The 20,385-nt window shown below is 37.6% G+C and overlaps 1 protein-coding gene across 2 annotated transcripts in view; it reads left to right on the top strand.

Annotated features, from left to right (window-relative positions):
* The first annotated feature begins 5,220 nt into the window (after nt 1–5,220).
* The window catches only part of SYDE2 (synapse defective Rho GTPase homolog 2), a 38,092-nt gene continuing 22,927 nt past the window's right edge, over nt 5,221–20,385 (top strand). Inside the window, exons 1-3 of one of the 2 annotated variants that reach the window (XM_068540220.1) lie at nt 5,575–6,381; nt 9,996–10,043; nt 15,706–16,401. In XM_068540220.1, the coding sequence (XP_068396321.1) occupies nt 5,670–6,381; nt 9,996–10,043; nt 15,706–16,401 (1,456 nt within the window). In that variant the 5' untranslated portion in view covers nt 5,575–5,669. Of the gene's footprint in view, nt 6,382–9,995; nt 10,044–15,705; nt 16,402–20,385 lie in introns of both variants that reach the window. The other variant, XM_068540219.1, reaches the window with a different exon arrangement.

The following is a 20,385-nucleotide window of genomic DNA, read 5'->3' as shown; positions in this document are numbered from 1 at the left end:
GGGTGAAGGACAAGATTATTAGAGAAGTTCAAGAAAACAACAGGCCAGGGTATTGGGTGGATCCTTTCTGTGAATAATGAAATCACCAAGAGTGATGACAAGAAAAATAGTGGAGAGAAAGAAATAGTGAGGTAGATGTTAGCAGGAATGAAGGGGAAGCTGGTAGATGACTACAAAAGCAGAGGCAGCAGGTGGTATTTCAAAAGAGCTGTGGAATTTTAGAAGGAAGGGGAAATATTGATCTGGAATTGGCAAAGATGAGCAAGAGTTCACCATGATCAGTGGTTTTGGGGTATATGATTGATCAAATTAGGATTTGAACTAGTTCTATCTGATTTCAGATCAATTCCATTATACCACTCAGAGTTTGGAATGATAGTTTTTTTTTTTTTTTTAAATGTTATTTATTTATTTATTTATTTATGGCTGTGTTGGGTCTTCATTTCTGTGCCAGGGCTTTCTCTAGTTGCGGCAAGTGGGGGCCACACTTCATCGCGGTGCGTGGGCCTCTCACTATCATGGACTCTCTTGTTGCGGAGCACAGGCTCCAGACGCGCAGGCTCAGTAGTTGTGGTTCACGGGCCTAGTTGCTCCACGGAATGTGGGATCTTCCCAGACCAGGGCTCGAACCCTTGTCCCCTGCATTGGCAGGCGGATTCTCAACCACTGCGCCACCAGGGAAGCCCGGAATGATAGTTCTTGGACCTAGATTTCAACGTTCTCTTGCCATCCCTGCAGTGTATATTATTTGGCTGCCCTCAAAGTTGTATTGCTTTAAAACAGTTGCCAGGATCTATTTGAAAAGTTGGAATCCAATTAAAATTTTGAAAGTTCATACAGTGCAATTGGTTAATATGTTGAAGAAACTGGATCCTCTGACCTGTAGCTTCCCATAGTCTGGATTTTGTGATCGCATTCCCATGGTGCTGTCGAACATTTTCCTCTGTTCTCTGTAATACCTGGAAATTGGTAATCAGATCTTGAGGTTGATCAGACTCAGGTTTCATTTTTGGTAAGAATACATCATAGGTGGTGTTGTGTACTGGATCAGAGGCCATGTAATGTCAGGTTGTCTCTTTCTCCCTTTGTGATGTTAGTAGTCATTGGTGACTTTTGCCTAGGTCCATTAGTAGAGCCATTATTTCTTTAAGATAAAAAATGTTGATATTGCATCAAATCTTGTTATTAGAATGACAACTCTGCAAAAGAGCAAATTCCCTTCAACTATGGGTTATCCTGAGGCACAAGTCATTTAGGAAAGACAGGCTATACCAGTTCACTTTTTCAAGGGGCTTATCTGAGAGCTCCTGTGGTTTTAAGGATGCATATATTTTGTCTTTAAAGTATTTAATTGTAGCTTGTCCTACTTTTCAAATTAGACGACATTTACAGGATGCAGTTTCACATTGTGGCTTAATATTTACAGTTAAATGGGAATATATTATAGGATTTAGTTCTAACACCCTTGAAGAGGACTGCACAGAGAAGTATTCCAAACGTTCAACAAGCAGCTTTCCAATGTTCAGCTGCATTTCACAAAAGCTCATAAAATATTAAAATCTTTTCTGAAAGGTGACCAGCTAAATAATTTATGAAAACAAAGGTTCAAGTCAGTGCAAGTAGAAAATGTCTGTTCTCTTTTTCTATACAAGGAAATATCCCAGGGCTGTAGTGGTTTTGGAATCAGATAGATGGGGTCTGAATTCCCCTTCACTTATTATGGTGACCTTGAGCAAGTTACTCTGCATATCCCAAATATGTAATAAGAGAAGCTGAAATAGTGAATATTCTAAAACATTATAAATTTCTAAATATTAGAAAATACATATGTACTTAGCAAAAGCCTCCTTTTTATTACTTTGGTTGGGGGTGTGGGATGAGGTAAAGAGTATTACCAATTGCCAGACACTGTTACGAGAAAATTAACAGAAAAAATCGCTCTATTGAGGACATGCCTTCTTTGATTCCCAGGGCAGTGGTGATGCGGTCAGCTTTTGGCTGAAGCACTTTTTATTCAATTATTTATGGAACTGCATGGCAGACCAGGTAGGTCTACACCAGAGGATCCCAATAAGGCAGTTTAGAGAGAGAGAACTGGGCAAATGCCAAGTTACACTGGCCTTTGGTTCCACTAAGAACCAAGAATGGAAGACTGAGTAGCAGTGAGACAGAAATGCACCCTACATTGCCTAGAAAATAACCATAAGATACCTAGATATTTCCCTTCTACTGCTGTTAGACTTAGCCCTCTGCCTCAACCTGCCCTGCTTTTCCTGCCTTTTCCTAGACTGAGTCAGTATGACCCCATCTCTAGTTTACCTCTCTGCTTACTAGAGCCCTGTTATCCCATAGTTATTTTATCTTTTGTGATAGTGCCGACACATAGTTGTTAATTCATGGGGCATCAGAATGATTTCCAAGTCGGTGAGAAGCAAGTACAAACACTGGAAAATATATCCCTACCTCCTAGTTTTCATAGGAATCTGTTGATTAGAAACATATGAAAATTGAGGTAACTGCGGGAATAGGGTAGAAATTGTTAAAACACAAAAAGGATTTTACACAATATAGCTTATGTTCATATCTTGTCACTGTCTTAATTATACGTATAGGTAAGTTTTGAGGGCACTGTCTTCTTAGAATTACATTTTTATAAACTTTTTATTGAAGTGTTATGCACATACAGAAAAGTGGGATTTACATTTCTAAAGTCATTAAATAGTGTCACATAGCTATGACTGCCTTCATTGCTGTTGTGACCCAAAATACTTCTTAAAAATTGGGAATTTATGCGATAGAACATTCTCAACTTTAAAGCAACTTTAAGTTCAGTTGTGCCGTACAGCATCAGACTTAGTTCTGAATAATTCTTAGAATACTGCATAATATTTTATACTGGCCAATATGTTTTATAGTTCCTGAACTCAACGAGATGACAAGTTGAATTAAGGATGAAATTCAACCAAGACCTTCCAGCTTATATTTTTCTATTCATTTTAACAGATATGCAACTTATGGTATTCTTAACAACTGTGTTAACTACAAAGAATAAAAAGATTTTGCAACCAAGAGTTGGAATGGAAACAATTTCTGAGATAGAGGTCAAATTGTGTTTATAGACACCATTGGCAGCTTTATCATCAGTCATTTCCTGTGGGAATATTTCACTGGGACATAATTTTATGCCTTGACTATTCATTAAATAGCTTTGGTTCCACAGAATAAAAATAGTGTAGAACTATAAATAGTAATGTATGCAAATTGTAGTGTAACATTTCACTGTATTTTCCTAGATGAGAATTAAGATTATTTAACAAAGTGTGTTCTTACACATCACTGAAAGAATTTTAAAACAACACTAATAGAGTATGGTCTAGTGGAGAGTCAGGCAATAGACTGGAAATTAAAGTCATTTGCTTCCTTCAAATTAAAGTTGACATTAGTGTTAAAATATTTATTCATCATGTACAGTGTATAAGATGTTATACTCTATGAAGAATATAAAAGTCAAGTATAAGTAGTCTCTGCCCTCAAGGAGTTTATGAATTTTCTTGTACGGGAGATAGGGTGCACCTTGTAAAAAACAAAAAATAATAAACATACTTTGAGTGGGTACGAATAAAGTACTATTGGAGTTTGGAGGAAGAGAGATCATGTCCATGTGGAAGATCAGAGACAACTTCATGAAGAAGGCAGCTGAATGGAACCTTAAAGGATGGGTAAGATTTCTGCAAATAGAGATGCAGGTAAAATTATTCCAGGACGCAGAGACTAGGTACTAATAAAGGAAGTATAGATCAAAGCACATTTAGAGGCTGGAGCCTTTGACTGATTGATAGGAAAAAAAAAAAAAAAAGGAACTTACAGAGATATATCGTTGAAAATAGGGTCAGTTAAATTCACTTATGCAAGCATTTGTTTATTCAACAAATATTTCTTGAGTACTTACTAGGTGCAAGTACTGTGCTAGGAGTTAGTAGTACACTCATGAGGTACTCAGACAAAGGCCCCTTCTAATACATAAGCGCTAAAAAGTTTAACTCTGAAATCAGATTGATTCTCATCAACCACAAACAGGTCCACTGCTCTGTGGCAACACAAGGTATTTTACAGCTGTTACACAGAACATGGAATTTAATGCTTTTGGGAGAGTGTTGGTATTTCCAAATAACATTGTTTCTCAATTTCAACCCAATTGTTTTTCAACCCAGTTTTAATTAAAACAAAGTGTTAGGTGATGGGGGAGGCTATATTTGCGCCTCCGTTTTACAAGTTTTGGTTTATGCCATAATTAATTTTGTGTTAGCATGCATTAACAGGAAGGAAGGCAGGAAGAAAGAAAAATAGACTTTAAAAAGAGACACCAGTGGTGATTTTTTGGACAAAAGGATTCTTCCTAATTGAAAAGGAATCTCTGCAAATTTCCTTTAAATAGCCAGCTCCCTGTACAAATTAAAATGATTCGGAACGTTTCTAGAACACACTGCACTAAGTGAGATACACCTGTACTCATACCTTATCCGTCAAAACAATCTTTTTCTCTCAAGCTAGGACTTGCACTACAGGACACGCCTCGTGCAGCGGTGGCAATGCGGAGGGTGGTGAAGGTGACTGAGTGGCAGCCAGGAGGGCACTTTCCCTTTCTCCGTCTCCCCAACCAGAACTTTGCAGCCTCCAGCCAGACTCACCTTCCCGCTCCTTCTTTTTCCCGCCTCGACTCTCACTGCACCGCCCCCCACCCCCTCGGTGCGCTCTCTCTGCATCCCTCGGTCTTCCTTAGCTCTCACCCACCTCCCTTCCCCGCCCTCCGCCTTGCCTCGCCCGGCGCCCGCGGAGCGGCAGCCGGCGGCCCGCGCGCCCCGTTGCGGCCCGGGGCTCCGGGGCATGCGCTCTGCGGCGCCGCCGCCCTCCCCCACCCGTCCCGCGGCAGAGTTATGCCAAGAATGTGAGGAGCCCGCGAGGGCCAGTGTAGGTCATGGGGAGCCGCCGCCGCCGCCGCCGCGAGCGCGGCTTTCTCCCGAGCGGGGCTCCGAGCTCTCCCCGCACCAGGGGCGAGCCTGGCTGCTGAGGCGGAGGGGGATGACGGACCCTTTGAGGAGGACGCTGTCCAGGCTCCGGGGGAGGCGGGGTCCTCGGGCCGCCGGGGGGCCCGGGCGCCGGGCGGCCTCAGCGGGCGCCGGGCGGCCTCAGCAGCCACCGTGGCGGCCTCTTCGGCTGCCGAGGGAGACGCCGGGGGTGTTCCGGGCGGGTCCCTACGGGAGCGCGCCAGCGGAGCCCGGCCGAGCCCGGAGCGACCGCCGCCGTCGCCTCAGGCGTGGGGTCGTGAGGCGCGGGTCCCGGGAGGGCGGCCGGAGAGGTCGGGGGCGCTCGGGCCTCGGCCGCTCGGCGGGAAGGAGGCTGCACCCCCGGGCCGCGGGCCCACTCGCGCCTCTCTGTACGCTCCGCCGGGCTCCGAGGGCAGCGGAGAGGACGAGGAGGACGACGCCGACTACTACGAGAACCTGCCCGGCGGCTCCCAGCCCGCGCCGGAGCCTGAGGGGGCGGAGGCGGAGCGGTGGCCCCCGCCTCCCCCGGCCTCTGGCTCCTCCCCAGGGGCGGAGGGCGGCCGTCTGGAGACAGGCAGGCTGCAGACCCAGTTGCGAGAGGCCTATTATCTGCTGATCCAGGCCATGCACGACCTGCCCCCTGACTCGGGCAGGCGGCAGGGCGACCGGGGCAGGGCGGATCGCGGCTGCCCTGTGGGAGCCCGGGCTCCGGGCCAGCCGCCTTCCCCCTGCGGCGCGGCGGCCCGCCGAGCCTGCCCCCGAGACTGCGAGCGGGGAGGCGGCGGCCGCCCTTGGCAGCAGGTGTCCCCGCCCCGGTCGCCTCCGAAGGAGTCGGGGGGAGGCCGCCCGCGGACTCCTCGGATGCTGCTGTCCTGCAGCAGAAGCCTCGACAGCCTCCGCGTGGGTGCCAAGCCGCCTCCCTTACAGCGGTGGCGGAGCGACAGCTGGATCAGGTGCGGCGCGCGCGGGGAACCGGAGGAGCCCCCGCCACGTGGAGGCGGGATGGACGGCTGGAGCGGAGGCAGCTCCCGGGCCGCGGCGCCCTCCGGCCTCCGGACTCGCAGCTCCGAGGACCCCCGCCGCTCCTCGGGAAGCCGCGGCAAAGAAGACGGCCAGGAGGGGCTCCCCTTCCTCAAACCGCCCGCGGTGACAGTCAAGAAGCTGCAGAAGTGGATGTACAAAGGACGCCTGCTGTCCCTGGGAATGAAGGGTCGCGCTCGTAGGACACCCCCCGAAGTCACCCGAGCGCAGGCAACGTCTCCAAATCTGGGCGCTTTGAAAATGCGGGAAAGCCAAGTCGTCTCGGTGCCGCCAGACCAAAGAATTACGCTGACAGGTAGGATACCTTGCAATCAAAATGTGTTTACCGACTGGGCTTCTGTCTTAAGAGTGAAGAAGAAGGTATGGTTTTGCAGACAGGTACGTGCCGGTGCCAAAGTGAGGGTCACGTGAGTGGCAGCCTAATGCCATTTCCAGGTTACCTAGTATAATGCCTTATCTCGGTTTTGTTTGTTTGTTTGTTTGTTTTTTTAAGACAGTGGCATGAGGAACTTGGGGTTTTTGTTTTTTCTTCTCTAAGAACCAGTGTACGTAGTCCTAAGCGCAACAGTGAGTAAAGGTTAAGTTCACCACACGCTGGTTTTCAGTCGGCTTAAGAGTTGGGCGGTGCTGCCTTGACTTTTATTCTTTGTAGCTCTGGGCTAATCTGTAGACGTTTGTGGAGTTTGTGAATTTGAATTTGATCCATGTTAGACTTTATGGGCTTCATAAACTGTCATTTTACTCATTACACCTCCCGGTCAGAAGCGTTTGTGTACACAGACAGATACACACAACCAAAACCCAAAACCAAACCAAACCGAAAAAACTATCATAGTAATACTTCTTTTTAGTCAGGTAGGATTTCACGTTTCTTCTCTTCACCTTTCCCTCCCCTCCCCCTCCCCCCTAAAAACATAGCAATGTAGGTAATCTTATTGTGGAAAATGAAGGGCACTTGGATTTTAATCAGAAGAAAAGTATGTCTTATGTACTTTTTAAAAAAGTGTAGGCATTTAAAGGAATTTGTAAAAAGTATATTTGTGCTAATAATAGGATTTTACTCCCTATTTTGTATGTGTGTGATTTTTAGTTTTCACTGAAGGTTTAAGTTATCCATTCTAGAAATCTCTTATGTTGTAAGTAGTAAGAGAATTCTCTTGTGAAAGAAGTACCTTTAAACTGAGCCAAAAACAACATGATCTTTTGGACTACACTTTTAAAGACTTTTAGTGAACATAATGACTTACATATCAGTAATACTTTAAAAAATATTAAATGCTGAAATGTAAAAGTATTCACAGTACTTGGCAGTTTCTCTGTTAAGAATTACAAATCCTACAGGACTAGGTTTGTACACATTAACTTTTTTAACCAATAAACACAAAACGGGGAGAAACAAAGTTCACACAACTTTTTATTACACAATGAGGACAAATCAAATAATTCACTTCAAGTGTATACAAAATGAGAAGTTTTTTTGAATCTATAAATCTCTAACCCACACCTGTCAATTTCCCTCAAATTTATTCCATTCCACCTGAATAAAAAGATAGTAGAATGTAAATTTTTGTGAAGAGAGGTGTACTTCATGCTAAGTTCATATTAAAATATGCATTTCCAGTGGTAAAGTATTTGTAATCATTTATTACATTTTAGTGCTATTATATCTTTATCTCCACTGATTTTGGTTCAGTTAAATAACTCTTTGTAAGACAGTTAATTTTTAGCCATAACAAAAATCTTTATAAAACTTAAGTAAAATATGTATTACCCTTTTGTTGCAAAGGTTAGACATTACTATCTGATGGCTTTTAATGCCCTCAGTTGTTGTGTAAACATTGAAGTGTTTTAAAAGTAATAATAACTGTAGTAACTCTTAGGAATGAATTCATTGACTTTTTCATTGAGAAACTAAATGAAGCCAATTTTTAAAGAAATTGAATGACACATTAGAATTATTTCGTGATGGTATTTTAGATATTTTACAAGAAATCTAAACAAAAGCTTAGATAATCTCTGGTTTTAAAAACTTTCTCAGATCTTATTTCCTTTCAAATCATCAGTTCATCTTTTAGGAAAGATAAAAATAATTTGTGCAATGTTTATATATCTAGTATAGATTTGAAGAGTTCATTTTTTTAAAAACTGTTTTTTATGAAGGTTAGTTGAACTTATTAAAACCATTCTGAATACTTTATGGGGTTTTCATATAATCTTTATTACTTCCCTGCCCCCCCCCCCCCATGGAGATATGACAGCTGTTATTGAACAACAACAGCAAAAGCAAAGAAGGGGTTAAGTAGTTTTCCCAAGGTCACTTAAACTAGTATTTGGTTTATGTATACTAATATATAGATTCAAAGTATTACGTGGATTCAAACTCAGGTCTTTATGACTCCAAAACCCCTATTTATATAAGGTCAAAGGGACTCTAAATTTCTTTAGAGGTTTGATCCAATTAATTCTATTAAGTTGCTTGGACTGAGGAGATGGATGGAATTTCAACAAGGTTTAGAGGGGTAAGTAACTTCCTCAAAGTTGCAAAGAAGATGGGGGAATCCTAGAATAGGTTTAAAGTCTTTCTTTTAGTCAATTGCTTTTCCATCTTAAACCTTTACCTTTAAATGTTTAGTTCAAACTGGTTACTTGGATTCTACTTTTAATCATGTTTTCTAAAAAGTTAACTGGGCAGTCCCGATGAAGCAGTACATTCTTGGTTGTATAAAGATGTTAAATAGCTCAGAAGGGGACTTCCCTGGTGGCGCAGTGGTTAAGAATCTGCCTGCCAATGCTGGGAACACAGTTCCAGCCCTGGTCCGGGAAGATCTCACATGCTGCGGAGCAGCTAAGCCCGTGCACCACAACTACTGAGCCTGCGCTCTAGAGCCCGCGAGCCACAACTACTGAGCCTGCGTACCACAATTACTGAAGCCCGTGCGCCTAGAGCCTGTGCTCCTCAACGAGAGACCGCCGCAGAGAGAAGCCCGCGCGCCGCAGCTAGAGAAAGCCCGCGCCAGCAACGAAGACCCAATGCAGCCAAAAATAAGTATAAATAAATAAATAAATGTATTTTAAAAAATAGCTTAGAAGGTTTATATCACATTTTTCTGTACAATATTATTTGTGACGATGTTTTCTTTCAAAATAAAGTTATAGTTAGAATTTATAACAGAATAACTATATAAGGAGATAGAAATACCTAATCTACTTAGGTGTTTTGGAAATTTTTGAAGCCATATGACAAATGGAAGCCAAAATGATATTCTGTTTTGATTTCTGGCTCCTACTAAGAACCACTAAAACTTTTGATAGTATAATACTGCCAATGATTTGATGCAGTTGGGAATATAGTGCTCACAGATTGATCAATTTGTTACTAATTGAGATGATTATTGAAGAAATCTAAAGTCATTACACACAGTAAATATTGTAAAGTTTCTTCAAGCCTTAAGGTTACAGAGGAATTTTAATCTATTTGCTGACTATACTTCATTATAAGTCTTTATAAATAAGTTTTAATTAGCATATAGTACTCAGAAATAAATCGGAAAGCACTGGGTTGAGCTATTTTGGCCTTTTACTGCTTTAAAAAATAATTAGCCTACTTTACTCTTCTTGCTCCGTGATCTGTGAAAGAAAAAAAATTTGGGCATGTAATATTCTGTTCAAAATCTTTAGACAGTTCTTTAAAAGTAGTATTAAATAGCTGGTATGATCTTGTGCATTATATCTTAAAGTGAAGTTGACACTGTTAATGCAGATTCCTATCTATTCCCTTCTCAAGTATTTGTAGCTTCAATTTCTTAACTTTATGAGCTACATTATCTTTATGAATTTTTCCAACAAATTCTTTTATGCATTAGCCCTTTCAAGACTGGTAACTATAGGCAAATACTTTCTGTCTTCTAGCTCTAAATTCTTCTGTTAGAAATTCTGCCATCGTGGCCCCAGAAGCAAGTGAGTCCATTTTTTTGTTTTTGTTTTTTGTTTTGGGAAGAGTGCCATAAAACATTGGAGTTGCTGGTGGCAGGAAAACATTGAGAGTTACAAATTCAGCAGAAAATAGTGTTGTGTTGATTTTTGAAAGTCCTACATTTCTAAGTGGTGTTCATGTTTTGAGAATCCTAAGGCTGTTTTCCAGACCTTTGCCACTCAAAGTGTGGTTGGCAGTTATAGAGCAGAACTTTTCAAACTTAATGTGCATATGCATTCTCTGAAAATCTTGTTAAAATAAAGATTTAATATGTATGGGGGTGAGACCTTGAGATTCTGCATTTTAACAAGCTCTCAGTGTAGATGCTGCTGTTTGGTACATGCTTTGAGTAGTAAGGTTCTAGAATTCTCAGTATCTAAATCACCTATCTTGATATATTTTAAAAAGTTTTGAAAAAGCATTCTACTTTATTCTGATACTTGATACTTAAACTAACCCCTATTAGAGCAAAGCACTTGAGCTCTTTCTGTTTCAGTTTTATGTGTATGAATTTATACTTACTACTTATATATGACAAGTTTAAGCAGATCCCTCCATATTAGTCTCATCTTGCACCAATAAAAGTGAGATTTTAGAATCTGCAAGAGAGAATGCCATATAGTGTAATGGCTAATAGAATAGAGATTCTGGGTTTCTGATCAAATCTACCACTTACCAGGCTTATGACCTTGGACAAGTTACTCAGCTCTGCATAGCCTCAGTCCTCAGGTTGCTGTGATGATGAAAAAAGATAATCCATTTGGTACCATGCCTGGCGCTTAGCTGTTATCAAGAGAAAGGCAAGCAGGCTTTGTGAAAATATATTAGGATTCTGGATAGAGAGTGAAATGATCTGAAGTTGAGAAGGACTGCTTTAAGGAGCATTGGGAATTGAACTAGAGGACACCACTTTAGGAGCACTTATTTATTCTACTCATCTTTTCTTCTGTGCTTCTTTTCTCTTGTTCCTCTTCATTACTTTCAGGGAACTGAAAAGAGTCTCAAAGTTTCCTTCTCTACTTTCCTGTCCGCAAAGCTAGCACACAGCTTTTTTCTTAAGAGTTTTTATTGCTAGTCACAAGGGAGGAAAAATAAAAGATAGAAAAATACCTTTTTTCTTTTCATTGTACCCCTCTCCTCATTTAGATTTATCTGGGAAAGATAAAGACATACACATAAGCACACTCATATGTAAACCTAAGGCTTAAGTTTATTCTAGTAATTTCATTTGGGCTGCCAAGCTTGACTCTATAAGCAGGGCTGCTTTTATTTATTTAAGCTCAAATACATTGTTCATAAGAATGCTTTTATTTAGGAGTTTTAAAGAGAAGTAAGCTAAAACAACAGTTTGTTTTTGCAGTAGAATGTTTTAAATGATGAAAAGATGCTGTAGATACTGTACATTTTCAATGAGGGCTGCAATACATAATTTCCCAGAAAGTTTGCTGTTGATTTTGATCTGGGGCACTAGTTAAATGTTTAGTAATAGTAAATCATCTAGATTTATTATGAAATACGTAATAGTTGAGAACACAAAATTGGCTTGAGTAGTTCACCACTATGTAAATATTTTTCTGAGTGAAAAACTTTTAATTGCCACTTCCGCATTCTCTTACAGATTTTCAAGGAAAATGACTTTAATTAGAGTCTGATAGTTATACCATAACGTGTATAGTTGCACGAGAATAAAGACTTTATTGCCTTGCAACTTTGCACCCTTATTTTTATATCTTTTTTACTTGTGTCTTCTTTCAACATTTAAATATATAAATGTCAAAATATATATATACACACACATATATATAAAATTTGAAGCTAAAAGTAACTTTTACATTTATGCCAGTAAGGTTTAACATTAATTTTAGCATAAATGGGGAGTGAAGGGAAGATGGTAAATTTTAGCATAAATGGGGAGTGAAGGGAAGATGGTAAATAGTTTTCCATTTCTGTGTAACTTATATTCATATGCATCCATTTAATTAACTGAGATAAATATGAAATGCTTTAAGTTATATATAAATAATTGCCCAAGTAAAATTTTCTGCCTTGAATAATGTGTTGCTTATATTCAGTTTTAATAACGGAATAAATTTGGCTTTTATCAGAACGTATAATAATGTACCTATTTATCTCTAAATTTAAACTTCAGCATTATGTGTTTTTAAATATTCAGCAATACCAAGCAGACTGTTTCATCTCAAGTTTATGTAGTTTGTAGTTTCATGAAAAATAGTCGTATTGTGTCTCACGATGTAATTATTCCTTTTAATATTACATATTCATTACATATCACTAGATGTATCAGTTGGTTTAAATATGGGATACTGGTAGCTTTATTTTTCTCATTGTAGTTCCTTGGAATATAGTACAAGTGGAAGCATGTTTATTTCATTTATAATGTACATCAAAAAACTCTGAAAAGACTCAAAATAATGTGTCTATATAAAATTTTGGATGTTTTGAGAGACATCTGAGAAAAAGATAAAATAGATATGGCTCATATCCATTGTGAGTTGTATAATTTTGTAGTTTTTTGCTTTAAATTTATAATTATGTCAAAACTGCATGTAATATCCTGTGAAGGTCTGAAATGCTGTTAAATAGTATAGGATTTGACCTTAAGTGTGAAATAGATCTTAGATTTTAGTGCACTCAGCAAAAGGTTGTGGTCACTAAAAACTCTGAAGTTCCAAGCGATTCCTGAGTATGTGTTGACTTTCAGTTCGTAATTTTTTTTTTATTGAAGTATAGTTGATTTACAATGTTGTGTTAGTTTCAGGTGTACAGCAAAGTAATTCAGATATAAATATATATATATATACACACACACATACTCTTTTTCAGATTCTTTTCCATTATAGGTTATTACAAGATATTGAATATAGTTATATAGTAGGTCCTTTTTTTAAAAAAAAATGTCTATAATCAGTTTACTTTTTTTGTTGTTGTAGAAGTATAGTTGATTTACAATGTTGTATTACTTTCAGGTATACAGCACAGAGATTCAGTTATATATATATATATATATATATATATATATATTCTTTTTTCAGATTCTTTTCCCTTATAGGTTATTACAAAATATTAACTATAGTTCCCTGTGTTATACCGTAGGTCCTTGTTTGTCTATTTTATACATAGTCATGTATGTCTGTTAATTGCAAACTCCTAATTTATCCCCCCCCCCCTTTCCCCTTTGGTAATCATAAGTTTGTTTTCTATGTCTGTGAGTCTGTTTCTGTTTTAGAAATAAGTTCATTTGTATCTTTTTTTAGATTCCACATACAAGTGATATCGAATGATATTTGTCTTTGTCAGACTTACTTCACTTAGTATGATAATCTCTAGATCCATCCATGCTGCTGCAAATGGCATTATTTCATTCTTTTTTATGGCTAAGTAATATTCCATTATATATATATATATATGTGTGTATATATATATATGTATATATATATATATATACATACACCACATCTTCTTTATCCATTCATCTGTCAATGGACACTTAGGTTGCTTCCATATCTTGGCTATTGTAAATAGTGCTGCTATGAACATTGGGGTGCAGGTGTCTTTTTGAATTAGAGTTTTTGCCTTTTCTGGATATATGTCCAGATCAGTTCTTAATTTTAAGTGTAAAGAAGACGGAACCATAGAAAGATCTTGAATCTTCAGGTTTCATTAGTTAAATTAAATCAAATCAATTCAAGATATTTATTGACTATCTGTTACATGTTTGCATGTTAAATCCTGGAGAGTGGAGGTGGGTATCCTTTAGTTAGTAGACCAGGTGTACTCCTACAAACTTTGGAGTCAGAAGAGTTTGTTTTGAGTGCTGCCTCTTCCATTTACCAACAGGTGATCTCAGGCAAGTTACTTGACTTTTCTGAGTAGTTTTCTAAGTATTTCAAACATTACCTTACTTAATCCCAAGAGCCACCCTATAAAGTTAACTTGATGGATATTATCATAATGCTCAGAGAGAGACACCTACTTCCCTACTTTTAGGGGTAGCATGGTGTAGGGGAGACAGGTGAGAGCAAGGATTTTAAGGTTAGACACGCTTAAATTTGAATTCTATGGCTAGCACCTTGGCCATATTCCACATATGTTTGAGGCTCATGGAAATAATCCTACCTGTCTCAGAATTGTTGTGGAGGTTAAAGGAGGTTAAGGGCTTTCTTACTGCTTTATCTCTTGTTCCTGCCACATAATAGGCACTCAATAAATATTTCTTGAGTAAATAAATATCTGGCATAGTAGACATTCATGAGAGATTCCTTCCCTTCTTATTCTTAGTCTATTCCTCTATTCCTGCCTGCCTCTGGAACTATTGAACTTGAAACCCAGTTTGTGTTTAAGGTTTTGTTTTGTTTTTAAATTAATCTGCTTGATTAGGTATTTAGGGTTATAAAAAGGACAAATTTACATTTTTTTTTTCAAATTTACATTTTTAAATGATTTTTTTCCAGTAGAAGGGAGATCCCTGAAAACCTTGAGTATGCATGAACCTAATTTTTTGGTTGTTATTAAGCTCCTCAGAGTTTAATGTGTTTTTATCACTCTCTGTTACTGGACTATTATATTTTACTTGCTGTAATACTAAAATGAATCAACCAAATACACACTCAAAGTAGCATAGACCATGATTTACAAACCTGACATGATCTTAAAATTAGAAATGTGGTTTTGTTTTAATTATCTATGTGTAGTGAATTAGTTTATGATATATATTTATTTAGCTTATTGACTGTCATTGAAGCCGGCTTTATGTAACTCTTTGGAAGTGCAAAAAAATTTTCCCCTTTATATGGAATTAATGTTACATATACATTTTTAGAGTCTTATCCCATTATATTAATACATACACATATCTAAGTATTTGACATCCTCCACTGGGCTATGAATTCCTTAAGAGCAGGGGCTATTTTGTTCATTCTTGTATTCTTGCTGCTTAAGTTTGTGCCTGTCAATAACATAGCTGTGTTGTGCTTATTGTGAGACAGGATACCTGGTCCTAATCAAGGGCCTCCTTAGGGACTTTTATTTTTATTTTTGCCCTAGATATTTAGAACTTAAATTCTGCATAAGTTGCTTCTGCACTGTATGGTTGGGAAACAAATGTTATTTTGAATTTTTAATAATCAGTAAGATATTCAGTAATAAGTAAGGCACAATTGTTTTGAAAGATTTATTCAAAGTTAATCTTTGTATGAAAAGGTAGTAATCTTACTTGTGTTTTCCAAAGTCCTTGTAGCAGTGAGTTTAAAATTACCCAAATATTAATGAAAGGCATACTGTGTATAAAGCATTCTATACAAGCTTTTTATAAAGCATGTTTTGCTTAGGGTAAAGCTTTTTTTAGCCCTATGATATTTATAAAGGCAGTCTCAGAGTTTGTTTATCCTTTTTCTTAGAATTCTTAATGATACCTATACTAGCAGTCTGATATCTAAATAATAGAAGTCATGTTTAGGTGGAAAATCCAAAATTTTTCTTGTTCAATTTTAGTCTCTGAATGTGATTAATATTACTTTTCTTTCTTTTTATCTTTTTAAAAATCGTATTTTAATAACTGGTCTTAAGTGACATGCCTTTCTTGGTATGCCAGGCATTATATTCTGCCTTCTTTTTTCTTTGAAACAGACTTATTTGAAAATGTCTATGAGTCTTCAATGAAGAGAAGAGAACTTGAAGATCTGAAGGATAATATTGGCTTCAGGGGTCATAAGCCACTTAATAGCATCACTGTGTCAAAGAAACGCAATTGGCTATATCAGAGTACTCTGAGATCTTTTAATTTGGAAGAAGAAAATAAGAAATGCCAAGATATAAGTCATTTATCCATCTCACCCGTTTCTCTACCTAAACTGCAGCTGTCACGACCTTTCCTCAAATCATCTGAAGAATATTGTACATATATGGTGTGTAATGCTACAAATTCTTCATTATCAAGAAACTGTTCATTAGACTTTAATGAGGAAAATGATGCAGATGATGAAGGAGAAATATGGTACAACCCCATTCCTGAAGATGATGACTTTGGTACATCAAATGCCTTGAGTTTTGGGGAGGCAGACTCTGCTGTTCTGAAGTTTCCTGATGTCGGTTTGAGAGTATTATCTGGTAGTGACCTAATGAAAGGAGAGCAGCACACTGAAGACTTGCTGTGCTCTTCTGAACACACAGGCGATGTTCAGACCACACAGTCAAATGAAATAAATCCTATAGATTCCACCTATTCCACAGAGTTTGTGCAGCAGTACAAGCAAAGGCATGGACACAAGACACAAGAAGGTATAATAGTAGAGGAGAGTCCCATGTTGAGATCTCCTTTTGCAGGTAAAGATGATCATATATCTCCCTTTTCTTCTTCCATTTTTCAATTCTTTGGTAGTATCTAAAACTAAATATAGATGTCTATTGTAGCTATGTACTTTTCCTTACAAAGTGAGTATATTTTCATGAAAATAAAGAAAACTGAAAAAGGTTTATAAACATTTTTATGTACATGGTTAATTATTCCTATTACAGACTTGGTTTTATAAGGGGTGAAGGAGCTGGGGTAGTCCTACACCAACTTTTAGTGTGTATGGTGTGGTTTTAGTATGTCTATCCTTTGAGGCAGTAATTACTTTTCTCTTAGTTGACAGAATGGAGTCACAGGGACTGGAAGAGATATATTCTTCATGTATGTCTTGTTTTACTTCATTCATGTATTCATTCATTCATTCACACCTGGTCTGGCCACAGATGAAAAATTGTGTATTCGGTATACTAGCAGTCATTAGTTTTCACTTTTCTGCCTACATTTCTTCAGAAACAAAGGAAAGGAAGAAGAGAAAAAGAAAGGAGAGGTAGAAGTATAGATCTTGCAAATAGGTGCTACAATAGATATGGAACCCAGAAAGGAAATAATTGAAGTTTGATATGTATTAGGTTGAACCATATGAAACTGCCAATATTTAACAGTTTTTGGTCTGAAAACAAAAACAAAAACAAGAACCTGGCATTTCATATAGTTCAACCTAATGGTGTTATTTTCCCTTGATTGCCTTGATTTCTGGTGTGCTTCTTTTTAAATTTAGTCCCAGACGCACTGCCTAGGAAACAGAGCATAAACACTTTTAGTTGCAATTATTAAATGTTGAATAGAAAGCAGTTCTATATAATATCGAGTCATTTTAATTTATAAAAGTTCAAATGATACAGAGTAGTCGAAGATGTGGGGTATAGCAGATGCTGTTAGTACTTGTCCGTATCCCTTGAGTTTTATTACTTATTTAAATGGAGGCGGCCTACTTCCAAAAATCCGTATCTGCATCTCTACTTGAGGACTCCTTCTGAAGTGTTAGGGAGTCTCCTGCAGGACATCCTGGGAGTGCCCCTCAACTAGTGACTGACAGGAGTTGGTATAGGCCTACCCCAGCTCCCTCCACACTTGGGTGGGATAATTCTATATTGTTTCCCAGAGTTTTCTCATGAAGTTAAGCTCCAGGTGCCCATAGTGGTAGCAGGCTTGATAATTCACCTTGAATTTTCTCCTGAATTTTCTCAGTTTCTTGCTGATCTTTTTTGTACTTTACAAATAATCTACTTGCATTTGGATCCTTCTCTCAGGGGTATGAGGAGAAGGAGTAAATGTTATATTGATAAGAAAAAAAGTGAGTTAAAAAACTGTGTGAACTGTATGATGTCAATTTTGAAAGAAACAATGAAAAGCTGTCCTGGAACTGTTAATGCTTGACCCACCCCTACCCCCTGGTGTTGGGATTAAAATTGTGTGTGTGCATTTCTAATTGTAGACTTATTTTCCAGAGCGAATGTGTGTTTCTTTTGTAATATGGATGGGAAGAGGAATAAATAGTCTATAAAACAATAGTTTGGAACAGGGGTTGTGATCAGGATGGAGTGATGAGGAAGGCTTGCAGGAGTAGGGCAGACAGATAGTGATGGGTCTGGAATGGTACAGAAAAGGCAAGAGGGCATAAGTATAAGAGCAACATTAGAGAGCCAGTGTGTGTAAAGTGATATACACTTTAAGTACTGTCTTTAAACTTTATTATTTTATGTTTGTGGCAAATTGTGAATCTGTAAAGACTGACAGACATTACCAAAAAAACAAAAAACAAAAAACCACCGAAATTTGAAAGTACAATAGGGCTGCCAATTATGTCTCCTTTCTTACTGTTATTCTTCTCTTAAGTATATTATTACAACAAGCACGTTCCTAAGTTGACCAAAGGAAGTATTTGGACAATTCGTTTATATGTCATCTTTTTTTTGCTTTAGTTTGATCAGAAAGGTTATTTACCTAAAGTGGTATGTTTTCTTTAGCAACATTGGCAGAAATCTGTTGAGAAATAGGCAAAGAGAATGGTTGAATTTCAAAATAATTTTTTGATTAAGAAATAGGAAAGTTTAAGTATTTTTAATATGAATGACAATTTTATGATCATCCTAACACAATTGTGACTTGTTTTTTGCCTGTTAACTTCTGGATGTATATATATGTATCTTTTACCTAGTTGCTGACATAGTGGACTATTTTTGGTTTTTGCTAATTTCACTTGCTATCTATATTTTGTATTGTCACATGTAGATTAATGTTATGATTGTTTCCCTATTTTTATAGTATTTAATTGAGTTGATGTGCCCTAATCGGTTTGACTGGTTCCTTAATATTGAGTGTTAATAGAATCTTTCCACTACTGTTGCAGTGATCTTTATCATGATCTATTTTGCTTCATTAGGATCGATTACTAGTATCTTTACTTGGTCTTTTTAGCTGGTAACTATTATAGGTAATTTCTATATTGTATTTCCTGAAAGGTTTACCAATTTATAGGCAATTAACAATTGGTTAATTCATTTATTCAATAAACACTGAGTTCCTGCTATGTGCCAGTTACTGTTCTAGATGCTGAAGGAGTGTGCCAGTTTCAATTGATTCTAGCCTAGTGCATAAATTTATATTTAAAGATTTTCATTTTATGCTTTCCCCTTACAAGCTATAGCTAATCTGTGATTTGGTTAGTATAATTTTGGTTTAATTTTAAGTGATTGTTCAAATTGGTCATATTTCAGCTCTTGGATTTTATAAAAACAAAGCATTTTTTAAAAATAAATTCAGTCTTGTCTGAAGTAGAAATGGCTAACAAATGCAGTATTTCATTTTAATAATTAGGTAAGGACTTCAGTAGGAAATATTTAATGCATAATATGTAAAAAAAGTCAGTATGTTAGATTAACTCTTTATTGATTTAATAAAACCTAGAGCAATTTCATATACTGGGTAGGTTTTTTAGGCCATGACAAAATAGATTGTAGACTACAGCAGGACCCTGACTACTATAGAATGTTTTAGACCAGGAAACCAGTAGAACTGTACTACAATTTACAGTACAAGGGAACGCTTTGTCTAGTTTATCAAACACTCCATTTCTTATTAGTTGCTTACCAGAAAAGCCCAGCAGGCATACTTAAAATAGTCCTTTCTCTATAAATAAACTACTTTGTCAATAGGACACATTGAAGGGTGGAGGGAGAATACTATATTAATACTTTAAAGAAAGGTCATTTAATCTACTGATTTTTGAAATGAATAAACACTTTTTTCTCATTTTAATTGTCTAATGTAGTATTACATAGAGTAGCCTCTGATATTAGGGTCATTAAGGATCTCTATAAGGAATAATTAGATAAAGTATGAAAATTTAATTTAAATTTTAAATATTGGGATAATACTAACAGATTTTTAGAAGTTATTTTCACTTTGTTCTATTAATTTGAAAACTTACTAGGAACAGGTTCAGATTTTTAAATGAAATTGATTAGTCTTTACATTCTTTTTTTGGGGGGGGGAATTGAAAGTTTAAGGTTAAATGGAATACTTTAACTTCTTAATAATAGTTGAGAAAAGGTATTTGAAAATCAGCTTGATGTATATGTATGGACAGAAAAATGTTTAAAAGGATGGAGAGACAGAAAGCGTAGTATTTTAGAGCATAGATTCTGAAAGCCTGTGTTTAGGTTTGAGTCCTGATTCTTCCACTTACCAGCTTTGTGATCTTAGACAAATTAGCTCATGCATGAGGTTCCTTACCTGGAGAATGGGGTGGTAATAGTATCTTAACTCTTAAGGTTATTATGAGAGTTAAATGAGGGTCTGCTCTTACCAATTGTTAAATTAATTTTTCACACTTTGTCTAACTCAGTAAATGTTGGCTGGTATTATTTTTAATAATAATTAAATATTAATAATTTAATAATAACAATAGAAACTACTTTTAATATTATTTTCACCACAATATTTAGCATGATTAA

The sequence above is a fragment of the Eschrichtius robustus genome, chromosome 3 (assembly GCF_028021215.1).
Source record: "Eschrichtius robustus isolate mEscRob2 chromosome 3, mEscRob2.pri, whole genome shotgun sequence".
In the NCBI taxonomy this organism is placed as follows: domain Eukaryota; kingdom Metazoa; phylum Chordata; class Mammalia; order Artiodactyla; family Eschrichtiidae; genus Eschrichtius; species Eschrichtius robustus.
This window is presented reverse-complemented; position numbering and strand designations above follow the sequence as displayed.